The sequence below is a fragment of the Callospermophilus lateralis genome, chromosome 10, assembly GCF_048772815.1.
Source record: "Callospermophilus lateralis isolate mCalLat2 chromosome 10, mCalLat2.hap1, whole genome shotgun sequence".
NCBI lineage: Eukaryota > Metazoa > Chordata > Mammalia > Rodentia > Sciuridae > Callospermophilus > Callospermophilus lateralis.
In genome coordinates this window covers 46,815,400-46,829,308 of record NC_135314.1, presented here as the reverse complement: position 1 = coordinate 46,829,308, position 13,909 = coordinate 46,815,400, and the positions used below count along the sequence as shown (strand labels likewise).

Genomic DNA, 13,909 nt, shown 5'->3' with positions numbered 1-13,909 from the left:
TCGGATCCTTAAACGTACATCAAGAATGGATTACTCTCTTCAAGAAGGGGTGTAATATAGAACCAGATCATTGGTTGTGCTAAGGCATTTCTTTCTGAATATACAGTTATGGTGGCCTGTCATTTCTGAATTAAAATTTACATGGTAAATCACATTTACTTTGGAGGGCCTTCATCTGTTTAGCTTCAGAGAAAGTACCTTCTAATTTCTTGTTTCAAGACCGAAATGATCTTCTGATTCCCTCTTCAAGAAAGTTAGAATTTTCCTTTCTCCACTACTCTGTTACTGATTGGGAGAGGCCACACTCATTAGGCTAAGCTCACTAGCAGCCAGGACTAAGGTATTGAAGGTAACTGTATTGAAAGGTGGCATGGCTAGTATGGTCTCTTGATCTTTTTGATATGCTTCCACTGAGAAATTACAGATTTTTTTTTTTGCTTCTAGTTTTCTTGCAGTAAACCCAACAGGCAGGGAACCTTTATATAACAGATAAAAGACACACTGTTTTTCAGCTTTTTCTCCTGTGCTGAATGTTAGATCAGATCAGCCCTATTCTGAGGGCCCAGATGTCTTCAATTTGGGGAGGGGATAAACATTCCCTATTACATCCTTAGGGCCAGCTTATATTCCCCAGTACCAGTATTGTCTAGGACACTTGGATTCCCAATTTTGACATATGTTCTTTGGCTGAATACTTTAGTTCTGAAATTATAAATTAGTAACCTTCAGGCTAAATATGTCTCCCAGATGTATTTTGATTAGCTCTTATTTTTATAACTCCATAATTGGAAGTATATACAAAAATCTAGATTTTTAGTTTCTCTTGAAAAAAACTGCAAAATCTGACAACACAGGGCTAAATAAGTAGCAGCAATCAAATGGAGCTGAGTAAAAGCTTACTCCTTTTATATAAAATACGTGTTCTTCAATTACTTGCAGACCCAGGGATTCCCTATCATGCTCCTAACTTGAAAATCAAGTGCCACCTGCCTTTTATTGTTATGCGAAAATAAATATTTTTCTGTACCTCTATCCTATTCATGGATAGATGGTCCCTGTATTATGCTTGTGTCTAGCCACGCTTTATTTTTTCCTTATCTTCTAATTCTTATAAGCACTTGGCATTTAACATCCCTTCTCAGAATTCTGAATTCGAAGAAGGAATTCAGGCACCAAACTCCCCCCAAAATCCCTTAAAAGACTGAGTTTTTCATCATCTATCACTTTAAAAAAAATAGATTTTTATGTAAAATCCCATTTCATTTAAATACTTTCTCACTGTCTTTTGGAACTTTCCCAGATTTCTCTCTATACACCTCAGAAGAAACAAAAGGGATACTTCAGTTTTTTCTGTTCCCTAAACCTAATCTCAATTTTCTGAAATGGAATACTCCTCAGATTTGAATACAAAAGCCAGAGTAGGTAGAAGGGAAGAGAGAAATTAAAAATTTGTTAGTACAAATGAAATGACATAAAAATATAACTTTATTGATGCTAACAATGTTAGGAAATTTAGAGCACACTAGATTACAGTGAGACAGAGAACACCATGTATCCCTGGTTGGGTATGTTTGGTTCTTTGAGGGAAAAAAAAAAAAAGTGCTGTAGGTTTTCTCTGGAACTTTGTCCTACAACTTTCACCAGAACCAGCTCTTTCCCATGGTGCTCCCTGGGGAAATGTACACCCTACAGTGTCATAGTCCAAGTACGCCTAACTAAGATCAATCAACTAACTCAAAGGAAACATATTTAAAATCTTAGCTTGGGTTTAAACCTTTGGGCAAGATAGAGGTTCAGACTTTAGGCAACTTTCACATACTGACCTTCTAGGACCCAAGAAGAGTGTGCTCTTCTGAGGCCGTTAGAGGCAATAACTCTGGATTCAGGTCCTTCAGGTCTTTTGTCTCCTAGAAATAAATAGTTTTTAAAAATCAATAAAAGGGATATACATCTGATAGTCCATTAGATGATAAAAATGTCAGTCATTCCCTAAGCTTCATGACATAAAGAGGACTGGTAGAGAGAGAAGCCACCACCCACCCCACACAGTAATTATAGGATATAAAAGTCATTGTTATTGGACAAATCTGTGAAATGGTGAAGAGCAAGAGCTGAGATCTGGGGAGCAGGGGGTTCCAATCTTGTGCCATTTTGTATCCATTGAGTTTCTGACTCTTGGGGAACAGGCTTACAGAGGTGTGTCTCCCACTGGGGCTGCGTCTGCATCTCTGCCCGGCTCTTGCTCCTGAGGTGACTCTCTCCCTCACAGTAGGTGACACAGCAGCGACAGGCTGCAGAGGGCTTCCCTCGGTGCTTGGACAAGGTGCCAGGGTCAGGAGGGGCACCTGGAGCCCTCTCTGAGCTCTGGAGCTCCTGGGGCTCTTTCAAACGACTTCTTCTCCTCTGAACATGATCCAGACTGATGTCCGACTGAGAAGAGCAGCTCTCATTCCAGCCAGAACTGGCACTCAGACTTCTAAGGGGTAGAGCCAACCTCAAGGCCTTCCAGAATTTGGAGCCAGAATGTTTGGACTTTTCTCCTTTCCAGCTTACAAAGGACACTGACTCCTTCAGCTGCAGGATGCCTGGGTGTGGATGCTCAAGGGGACGGTACTCCACCACAATGAGCTTGGTGGCAATAGAGTTCTGGCACATGACACCCAGTTTAAACTCCAACATGCTGATGCTCTTTTCTGTCACGTAGTCTGGGCTCAGGACAACAATCATCCTTCGGCTCCTCTGAATGAAATCAAAAACTGCTTCCACTGTATCTACAGGAAAATGAAAAGATGGCACGGTGTCCGTGAAAACTTCTATACATCCCAGTACATCACTGTGCATCTGACAAAGGACAGGCAACGAACAAACATTTTGAAAATATAGGATCTCAGTGCTAAATAATCCACCTATTCAGCCTAGTCAGGAAATTAAGGAATGTCATCTGTACCTTTATTATTAATAGTTTCAAAGGATTTGCTACCTTCAAGGATGAGGAAGGATTTGAATTCAATATGTCCCCATTGCAAAACCCCTACTTGTAGTAGTCCCTTCTAGAATAGTCTTTCTTTACTATTAGAAAAGAAAAGCCAGAAAAAGGTTCAGAAATTAAGTGAACCATCTCTAAAATCCAGTTAATTTGGGGCTGTGTAGATTATTGCTTCTTTTGAAATCTTCATAACTGCAAGTTTCATCTGATGGTCTTAGATCTGACATCTTCAAATGTTTGACAACTTTTGTGATGTTACTGTATTTTCTTCTTACCTGTAGATTAAATAAATTTAGGATTTCTCTTTTTTTCCATAAATGACATAATTTCCAGTCTCTTTCTCACTTTCATCATTTTCCTCTGAATAATATTCAGTTCTATATGTATCTTCTAAGAATAGCACTTTGAATAGCAAAGGAAATGTTCTTGACATAGTCTGATTAGTAAAGACCAATTGGAATTACCACTTCCTAAGATCCTCAGTTATATCCCTTGGTACTTAATATTTTTGAACACAGTACTGATTTTATTATCAACTAAGATTTATTTCCTTCCTTCCTTCTCTTCTTTGTGTGTAAGTGTGTGTGTTGGTGTATGTGTATGTGTGTGTTGTAAAAATTGACCTTATAATCAAGAAGAAGCAAAAATAATGATAATAGACAAAAATCAATAAATTAGTTAATAGTTCTGGCAAAGCATTCATTTCTTAAAGTTGCTAAGGTAGATTTGGACAGATCCCAAAGGAAACTTCTTCAAATAAATGCAGTTCTTAACTCACTGTGAGATTTGGGAACTTATACAATGCGATTATCTTAAGTAAAGGAACTTCAAATGTGTGAATTATAGCCATAGACAACTCTGAAATCACGTGCCAAAGACAGACTGAGGTTGTGCCCACACTTTTTGAGAGACTTTTCAGTTTGTCATGACAAACTGTAAATTTGCAGTAAATTTGATCTTAATGAACTTGACAGGGAATGAAGAGATAGGATCCAAAGTACATTAATCCTTTCCAATCAGTGCATTTAACATGAATTTGAATGAAAATCCAAAGACATGTGCTCAAATTTTGACATTTAACTGTTTTTATCAAGAATAAAAAAAAGCTATTTTGGAAATTTTGGGTATTGAAAGACAAATTTAAATGTCCATTTCTCTTCAAAACGTGTGTGTGTGTGTGTGTGTGTGTGTGTGTGTGTGTATTGGTAACTCCTTTGTTCCTGCTTGCTACTTAGGCTCTCTTGAAGCTGCATCCAATAAATTAGAGAATATCAGAGTGGGAAGTCTACTGCTTTTTCTGGTTCATGAGAAATGCAAAATAACCTTAAGACAACATGGCTTGTGTAGAGGATTTGGGCAAACTCCACAAATGGTGTGTGCACTTATGTATGTGTTTGTGTGTATGGTATACTTTATTTCAAAATATTACCTTAAGAAAATATGAGTTTTTTTTTCCAATGGAGATACCACAGTTGAAAGTAAAACTGTCTTAGATCTTCTAAAAACTTGTCTTCAGGGCTTATGTTTTCTTTCTTTCTTTCTTTTTTTTTTTAAATATATTCCCCTTCCAGAAAGTGAGGGATTTACATTTGAAAAAGGACAATGCTAAATAAAGATATGAGTGGCAGAATTCCAGACATCGAGGACTGAGAGTGGAGATGCTTCTCCGAGGGGGCTTGGCCTATACATAGAATTCTCTTCACTTGGTACTTTAAAGAAAGCTGCCTCCTTCACTGCATATTTTAAAAATACCTTCCATATTATGAAACCTTCATATATTTAAGATGGACGCTATTATCATTTTTAATGGTAAAAATTATTTGAAGAAGGATTACTAAATTAGATTGTTTATTCTGTTTGACTCAAAAAAAAGTGAGGTGTGACATCAGTTTTCTTTTATGGCACTGTATTGGAGTTGAAGACATAGTTCTGGTCCAGAATTCTACCACACTCAAGGATTCACCCGCCTTTTAAAGTCATATTCCCTCTGGAATTTACATAGAAGAAAACTATGACTGAAGTTTGTTCTTTGGTTAGGATAAAAGTGGACAAGTATGCTTCTCTCATTCTATTCTCTCTCTCCCCCTCCTTTTCCCTCTGGTAAAACTTGAAGTACAGTAGAAAAAAGGTGCACCTAATCTGGAAGATGGATCTGAATCCAAATCTTGGTTTTCCAGTGTCTGTTTTTAGTCTGAATATTTTTGAATCTAAGGTCATCCTGCTATGAAATGCATAAGATAAGGGAAAACTTGTAGAAATGTAAAACAAATGAGGTATCTATATGCAAATGTCTAGCATGCAGTAGTCATGTGAACAGCTCATATGATTAAATTATTATTCAATGTCTAGTGCTTATTAAAATAATATATGGACCAATTTTGTTGAATTTTTATCAATTCCTGATACTAACTTTAGAATATCACTTTGATACCTGGATTGATGAGGATAATAGGGTTTGAAATTCTGGGTATTTAGTTTAAAATGAATGTAGATCAAAACTAATGTTGAAATAACCTCCTAGCTCATTGCTAAAGTTACTTTATGTCACATGGGTAGAAACAGAGAAATAAGACCGGCTAGTTGCTGAATGTGTATCTCACACCACATTGCAAATTTACTTGTGTGAAAAATCTAGTGGCACTAGTGAATGACTGAAGAAAGTATCTTGAGGCTTTTAACAAGGTAATAGCTCAGTAAATGAGGCTACCAAAATGTTGATACTGAATCTTCCAAAGAGTCACCACTATGTTCTAGGAGGTCATTTAATATTTTTGGGTTGGTTGAAAGCAACTTAAAACTTATCTCCACCTATCCAATATAGAAATTTCACATACAAACTCTAATATGAATCAATCAAGTCTCTACTTATATATATCTTATAAGGAGACAGCTAGCATGTCCAAAGATAGGGAATTTCATTATTGTTTAACTCTGATACAGTTGTTTCCAGTTGATTTGAAATCTATTTCCTTGTAACTTTGATCCATTGATTTGAACTTTACCCTTTGGGGAGTGGTTTGCAAGAGGAAAATACTTCAGCAAAATTTTTTTACAAAGTTAACTAGTACAGAGGATATTATAGGGCTCAATAAATGCTATTGGAATAAATGATGAAATGGGGAATTTTTTCTTTTTAGCATGAAGACAGTCTTGTCCCTAAGGGCTTAATATTATTAACACAAAAGAAAATGCATTTCCAAATATTTTTCACTTATTTACTTGAAGTTTGTGAGAAAAATGTATCTTTGGTTCAAATTATCATCTATTAACGCACAGCATTAATTTCTTCTGCCAAAGTTGCTTTAAAGTTTAAAAGGTAAGAAATTCCTGTAAGCTTTAAAGTTCTAAGCTGAACCGAAAGGAATGTTTGTGGTTTTTTTGAAAAGAATAATTCTCTTCTCTCTCCCCTTCCATGCTCTGTATCCCTCTGTCACTGTATACACATGCACACATATACAGACACATTCCCATGTTTGGTATATCACATTGTTGATATGAAGTTCCCACTATCTTCAGATATCTCTCAGAAAGAAAGTTAAATACGATTTCATTTCTTTTTATAGTGCAATAATTGATCATTTTAATTCTTATTCCTTATGCTTAACATGAAAATAAAGACATAAAACACATGCACAAAATAAAATTCAAAGCTGAAAATAAATGGTTTATTTTAAAAATATGTAAATTTACAAATCAAATGAAAAATGGAAAATACAAAATTTCATGAATAAAATTAAAAAGATAATCTTAAAATATTAAAACCTATAGAAAGAAAATGGGTAATTAACAAGTGGAGTGATGTTTTTGTTCCCAGTACAATGGAGTGCTTTTTTATTAGAATCCTAAGAATCATTTAAGCTGCAATACAAAAGAGAATTCAATAAATTGTATGGGATTGTGTAATTATACACTCTACATAGCATGGTTCTTTGTTAACCTGGGTGCAGAAGGTACTGATGTCATTGATCTAAAACTTTATAATAGAAATTATTTGTTCTTGCTCTCTAAATTACAAGTATGTGTCCCTATATCCTTCAGATGGGCATCTTCTAGAATAGAAAACATGTTTAAAGTAAGTTCTATTAGGATGAGACAAATTAGATTTGATTTGCTTTATATTATAGCATTTGGAAAAACTCAATATGAAAGATAGGAATATAAATAGAAAAACAAACCAAGGAGTTTCCAGGGGCCCCTATGGTGTTAAGGATAAATATGAAGCCCCAAAGTGCAAAAAAAAAAAAAAAAAAAAAAAATGCAGCATCGCAAGAAAATGGCCCCTTGGGAATGAGACCACCCCTTGTTGACCTAAAGCTCCTAAAATAATTGATATTAAGAGCTACTCCAGAGTCAACTCTCCTCTGGTCTTGTAAATAAAGGGTTAGCAGAGGGAATAATTATGATTTATCATAAGAAAAAGCATTAAAAAGGCTAAAATATTCATTCCAAGAGTGACTCCATATCATAGCTTTATAGTCAAGAATCCAGAGGGGAATATTTTTTTCAATTTAAAGTAATCAATAATTTCTATGTAGAAAAATTATGTATTATGGACTTTAACACTGATAAAGGATGCTTATATATAGAAGACAATTTTAGAATTGCATGATAAAATTCATGCTACTAGGATAAGGGCCTCCTTAAATTATGAATTATTGTGTTTCATAGTATCCTCCAAACTCATTTATAGGTATATTTATTTTCTTTTATTACTTAAAAGTCTACATAGTTGAGCACTACGATTAGCATAGCTTAATTTCTTAATATGTCTGCTAGGAATATAGTAGAAAATCAATTAATACCAGATAACTGGCTACCGTTTAGCAGTGACTAAAGAAGTTCTGTGTACAACAGAGTCCACTACAACCCAGATCAGCTGTAGCCGTAATAAGTTATTTATATGAGTGTAGGGAAGGCAAGAACTAATGACAAGTACCACTCTGTGAGCAGCAAATTCACAAATAATATTAATGAACTGACAACACCAACACAAAAGCATTACAGTATAAACATAATTTAAAAACTGGACAAGAGTTATAGTGGTTTGTAATATCGTACTCATGGCTGTTTAAAGATGAGCACATGCATATGTGTGTGTGTGTATGTATACACACATAGATAATGCATGCGCATGTGGATTCATACATATACACACATACACAATTTGTGTGTGGATATATATACACACGAGCATATAAAATTAATGTGTGTGGATATTTATATATATGTATACTTATATGTGTGTATATATATATACACATATATACATTTTCTACATGTAACATAGATATCTACTTTGTAAACTCTGCACTTAGTTTTACTTTTCCAAGTCTGAAGAACATTAAAATTTTACTTAAAAACCAACCAGAAAAGTTTTATTGACAATGACCTTTCAGATGGACTTATTTGGATCAAGGTATTACCTGTGCTAGTGAATAAATTACAGGAAGTACAATTAATTCTTTTAGAATATTAATGCTAAAAGCAACTGTCAAGGTTACTAAACCTAATCTCCACACATTACAATGAGGAGACACAAAAAAGTGAGGAGAAATCATTTTCCTAGTTTTCACATTAGCAAGGTTGGATTAAAAGGCAAATTGCTAAACATCCTGTTCTGCACTCTTTTCACAAGTTAGAAATGCCCTAAAAGCATTTTGCTCTCCATTAGCACCATTAGAAGTTGCCTTTCAGACTGAACCAAGTATAGAGCCACCTGAAAATCTGTTTTTTTTTCTTTTTAACCTACAAATTCTGAGTGATTGATACAAGTAGAGAGGGAGATGGAGTAATAAATATGAATCAATCCAAAGATAATCAAGGATTTACGGTAATTAAAAATTATGATATATTTTTCAAGTTTATAAACGTAACATCAATTACCTGAGATGAGGGCAAATGTGATATAGTAAGAGGAAATGCATCATGCCCTTTAAATCAATCATCCGACACATTTTTAGTTATATTGCTTTGTAACCCTCTAAGTGGGTGTCGGTCTTGCTGTGGTGGTGTATTGAACAGCCAAATGAGCAAAAGAGCTTGTTTATCCTCAGAAAAAAATAGATGTAGGCCCTGATTATCTTTTTAATGGATGAGTAAAAATAAAATAAAAAATACTCTACTCAGAAAATTATAATACCCGTCAACAAGTAACGTTTCGTAAAGGGATTTTTAAATCCACGGACACAGCTGCTCTATAAGGTTAAGATTTGAGGTGGGGGGGCAGGGATGGAGGATGTAAAAGAGGAGATTCACTTGAACCCAGTCTTTACCTGCAAAGAACACAGGAATATCAGAGACTGGGAACATACTGTTGACACTATCATTCTAAACCTTAGTCATGCCTGAGAAGCAAAGCAGCCATCCAGATAGTCACTCTGAATTTATCCCTATGAGGAGGCTGAGAATTTGTTTCTGCCTATCAAACCATAAACTGGAAAGGAAAAGGAGGGGCTCTTCCTCCCAGGAGTACCCTTGGTTCTCGTTACTATTTTACATTTTCCCTTTCATACATTTTTCAGGGATGAATAGGAGAGCCCCTGCTTGTCACTGCTAGACCTCCTGGAACTCTTCTTCACTGGCATAGCCACCTGCAGCTGCTTCCAGAACCTGCCCTGTGGATACTTGGATTTCTCCCCTTTCCATTTAATGACCGTGAGCACCGTCTTAGCCCTCTTCAGCTCTTTCACCTTCGTCTCCTTCACCGCTTTGTACTGCACTAAAATGACGTTGATGTTGCCCCGAGAGGCCATATTTTCTAGGCCAGCCTTGAGCTCCAGGAGGGCTTGGGTTCCCTGGAGCACGTAGTTGGGACTTAGGACAACCAGGAGGCGTCTGCTTTTCTGAATGAAGCTCAAGGTCTCATCTGTGACAACTGGGAAAGAAAACACCATGGGGATTAGTGTTGGCCCAGAACTATCCAAAAGCATGGGGCTTGAGGGAACTCAGGGTGACGGCCTGAAGAACCCAGGTGAAGCCTTACCAGCAGCACGTGGTTATCCTTAGACCCAATCATGTTCTTCACTAAGTGCCATTCTCCTCAGGGAAAATGGAAATGGCATCCACATATTCCACTCAAAAAGATTCCAAACAAGTATGAAGCCAAAACATGGCTGTGACCTCAGTCTTCCAAAGCATGGCTGGAGCCACAATGAACAGATGCGTGACACAGGAATCAGCTTCTACCAACAGCATGATATGTTGTAACCCAGTCAGACCTACTCCTAAGCCCTATACAAAGACACCTTTGTATAATCTCCCTAGTATAAAAAAAATTCAAAAGATATATGTTGTAGAGTCCAAATCATAGAATTTCACTTTTTGCTAACACAGGAAAGAGTAGGAATGTTCACTTTTGAAAGTTCCCTCCACTGTTGAACACCTCCGTGACTCTGACTGATATCAATGTGGTTGGATGAGGACCTTCAAAAATCTAGCCAATCCAATGGGACCTTGTCTAGAAATGCATTCTCAACTTGGCTTTCTACCTCTCTCTGCTGTGGAGACCAAATTAATCCCTGATCTTTCTCCTCAAAATACTATCATTACTAGGGAGCCATGTGTTTCTGCAGCTGCTGCTGATGTGTCTACTTTCACTCATTGGCAAACACTTTTTTAAAGTAAAAAAAAAAAAGAAGAAGAAGAAGAAGCAGGGGAAATGGAAGGGCAGTATAATTTTATTCTGCAGTAAGGGGCTCTGATTAATTCCTCTCAGTAAATTCTTGAAACTAATGTATCACCTCACAGATGCTTAGGGAGGGCTATATAATCCTTTACCAGGGCAGGGATAGTTGCCAACTCCAGGTGATGCACTGATGTTATGGAAATGTATGTCATGGCTCACCAGACTCCCCTATGCAGTCTTTTTGATGCTTAATCTTTGTGAGTTCAGAAATAATAGGTAAAGATAGGCAATTAGAATCTAGCATGTGCAACCTGGAGGAGAATTTAGGAATAAATATCTGTCTGCTCCAAGAAGCTCAACTGGAGGCTGACCACATGTAAGCATAGAAAGAGAACCAGAGGCAAAGTGAATTGGGCAAGAGCAGCAGGGGGGATACAAAATGACACAAGAATCTATCAGAAGAAAGATGCAAGAGTAATAAGAGAAAGCTTGAATTCTCCCAAGAACTATCAACCCTATTGGAAAGTCTTACTAAGTTATATATGTATATTTTTCTTTAACTTTTCACGCAGTAAGTATTGATGGAATGGCTGTATGAAAGGATAAATGGATGAGTGTGATATGGGGGAATTAAGCATTAAAATGAACAGAATTTATCCTTTAACCATATGATTAATTTACTATTTCCTGGCAAAGCTATACTGAAAGAGATATCTTCTGAAGGCAAATATGATAAGCTTTTGTATGATGATTAGGGAAATAAGATAGCAGATCTATTTAATTCAAAATGAGAAAAATATTTAAGCCTATCTTATGTCTCAATGATTTACATAACATCTTTCAAAAACATGTTAAACAAATGATTAACGTAAACAGGATCTTCTAGGAAGAAAATTAGTTTGTCAAGCTTAAGATTAGAGACAGTGCAAGTGAATTTCAAAGGTAGGGAGTTTAGTTTATAAATATTACTTTGTGTTTTTTTACAAAGACACAGGTGAACCATTGCTTTGTGTTTTATAGTTTAGCCTTGAAAAGATACTTTTGCTTTAAGACATTCAGCAATCTCCGCTTTTCTTTTTCAAATCTACTAGAATACCTTGTAAATTTTTAAAATAAATCTCAAATGTATAAGCTGATAAAACAGAAGCAGACCCAAGGGGGAAAAAAAAAAAGAATTTGAGTAGTACAAGTTTGCTAGAAAGCAAAAGCAAAGAAAAGGAAATGGCCAAGTGCCAAAGGAAAATATTCTATTGTCAGTGAACAAAAGAAGGGAAAATTCTATGCACCCTCATCTGTAACTCAGTCTTAGTAAAACTAAGTAAACCTCAATCTTTATAAAAACAACATTTTAATTTTACTCAGTCTTTGTAAAAAAACAAAAACAAAACATTCTTAGAAAACCAATGCAGATTTGTATGAACTTTGTAAAAATCTAAATATGAATTTCAAGGACTTTTAAAGCTATGACACTTTGATATAGTTTAACTCCACTGTGGATCTATGTTTCTGAAATGGAGTTGTTAAAGATAACCAGGAAAAATATTTTTAATACCCTAAACGAGTTGAATAGTGTAAATCTTACAATATAGTGTTATTTCTGGAGAAGTCTCTATTACATCAAGGAATTGGACATTAAATATCCAATATAGAACTATGACTCTCACACACAATCTAAAGCTAAGAATCCCTTTGCCTTTCAAGGGTAACATCATTTGTACTCCTGTGAAATACCTACTTCCCCCAGGCAGACTGTCTCGGTCAAAGATGCACAACTTGTATCCAAATTCATTCTCCAAAACTCCACGGAGGGTCAATAACACAAATTCCTCTTCTTCAGCATTCCTTGCGTAGGATACATAAATATCATACTCCTTCCCATCTAGCAAAAGGAACACAGATCCCATATCAGTTAGAAAAGTTTATCAAAAGTAAGACCTTTTTTCTTAAATCTAACTTCTGCATGTGGGACATTTTTATTTTTGCATGTATACATTATGTGATAGATGCTATTGTGATTTTCCATGTGGTACTTCCCAGGCAAAATAGCTACTTGAATTTAAATTTTTATTCAATGTGTCTTCTATTTACATCTTAGTTAGTTGAGTCTATGGTGGAGAAAGAGAAAGGTTTAGCCTATTCAACTACAGATTAACATAACATGGACATAAATTGTAGGTGCCAGAAGTTAATTAATATAGAGAATTTCTACTCCTTTTCTTGATACATTATTCATTTATATATTAGAGTTATAAATTGAAACTTTTTGAAACTGTCCAAAATATACCTGAAACGAACTATAATTAAAAATATATTTAGATTCAAGGATTACTCTTTCCCAAAGTTATATAATTATAAAAATAATGAGTCATAGAAATGCAAATTATGTGCCTCTTCCAAAAGCCTGTCAAATTAGAATCCTCATGGGGTGGACGAAAGTATCTGCATGTTTAAATGTTTCATTCTTATTTCTGGGCAAAGTTTTTGCAATGGAGCAGTGCTCCTTAAATTTTAAAGTGTATACAAATCATTTGGGAGTGTTATTAAAATGTAGATTCTGATTCTAAAAGGGTTAGGACTATGAGTCTCTTTATAATAGGCCCTCAGGTGATTCTGATGCTGCTGGTGCATGGATCACCCTTGAGTACAGAGTGTGGACCTGGACAACCCAACACAGTAGCCAAGAATCACATTTCCATTGGGCACTTGAAATGCATCTGGTCTAAACTGAAATATGTTATGAGTGTAAAATATAACACATTCTGAATTTTGAAATTTTAGTGTAAAAAATGCCAAATATCTCAAACGTGTATCAATTACATGCTGAAATAATATGAACACACTGAGTCTAAGCATTATTTTTACTTGTTTCTTTTTACTTTTTCTAATTTGGCCACTAGAATATTTTTAATCTCCCTATGTGGCTCGCTTTATACTTCCTATTTGGACATTACTGATCTCACACTAAATCACATATTGATCTAAGAAAGGAGAATACTACACATTGGAAAGACTTTTTAATAGTAAAGACTGAAATACATGGTAATGTGGTTAAATCGTCTAGTTAACCTAGGTTTTATCAAATGAATATGTTTTCTAAAGACGACAATAGAAAAGGTTTACATCAAACTTTCATCACTTACCTAGAATGGTCTCATCTGTTCCAAAATGAGCCCGGTAGAAGAGGACCATCTCCAGCCAGTAGACGTGGTAAACAACAATGAGAATCACCACCAGCAGGACGGTGGCTCCAAAACCACATGCCAGCTCTACTGTGTATCTTGGAGCTACCACTGGAATAA

General features: G+C 35.6%; 1 protein-coding gene across 1 annotated transcript in view; it reads right to left on the bottom strand.

Annotated features, from left to right (window-relative positions):
• Positions 1–2,052: 2,052 nt before the first annotated feature.
• Positions 2,053–13,909, bottom strand: part of Il1rap (interleukin 1 receptor accessory protein) — a 132,264-nt gene continuing 120,407 nt past the window's right edge. The window contains exons 9-11 of the mRNA XM_076868049.2: positions 13,751–13,900; positions 12,346–12,489; positions 2,053–2,771 (exon numbers count right to left, since the gene is read on the bottom strand). Of these exons, the coding sequence (XP_076724164.1) occupies positions 2,053–2,771; positions 12,346–12,489; positions 13,751–13,900 (1,013 nt within the window). The remainder of the gene's footprint in view (positions 2,772–12,345; positions 12,490–13,750; positions 13,901–13,909) is intronic.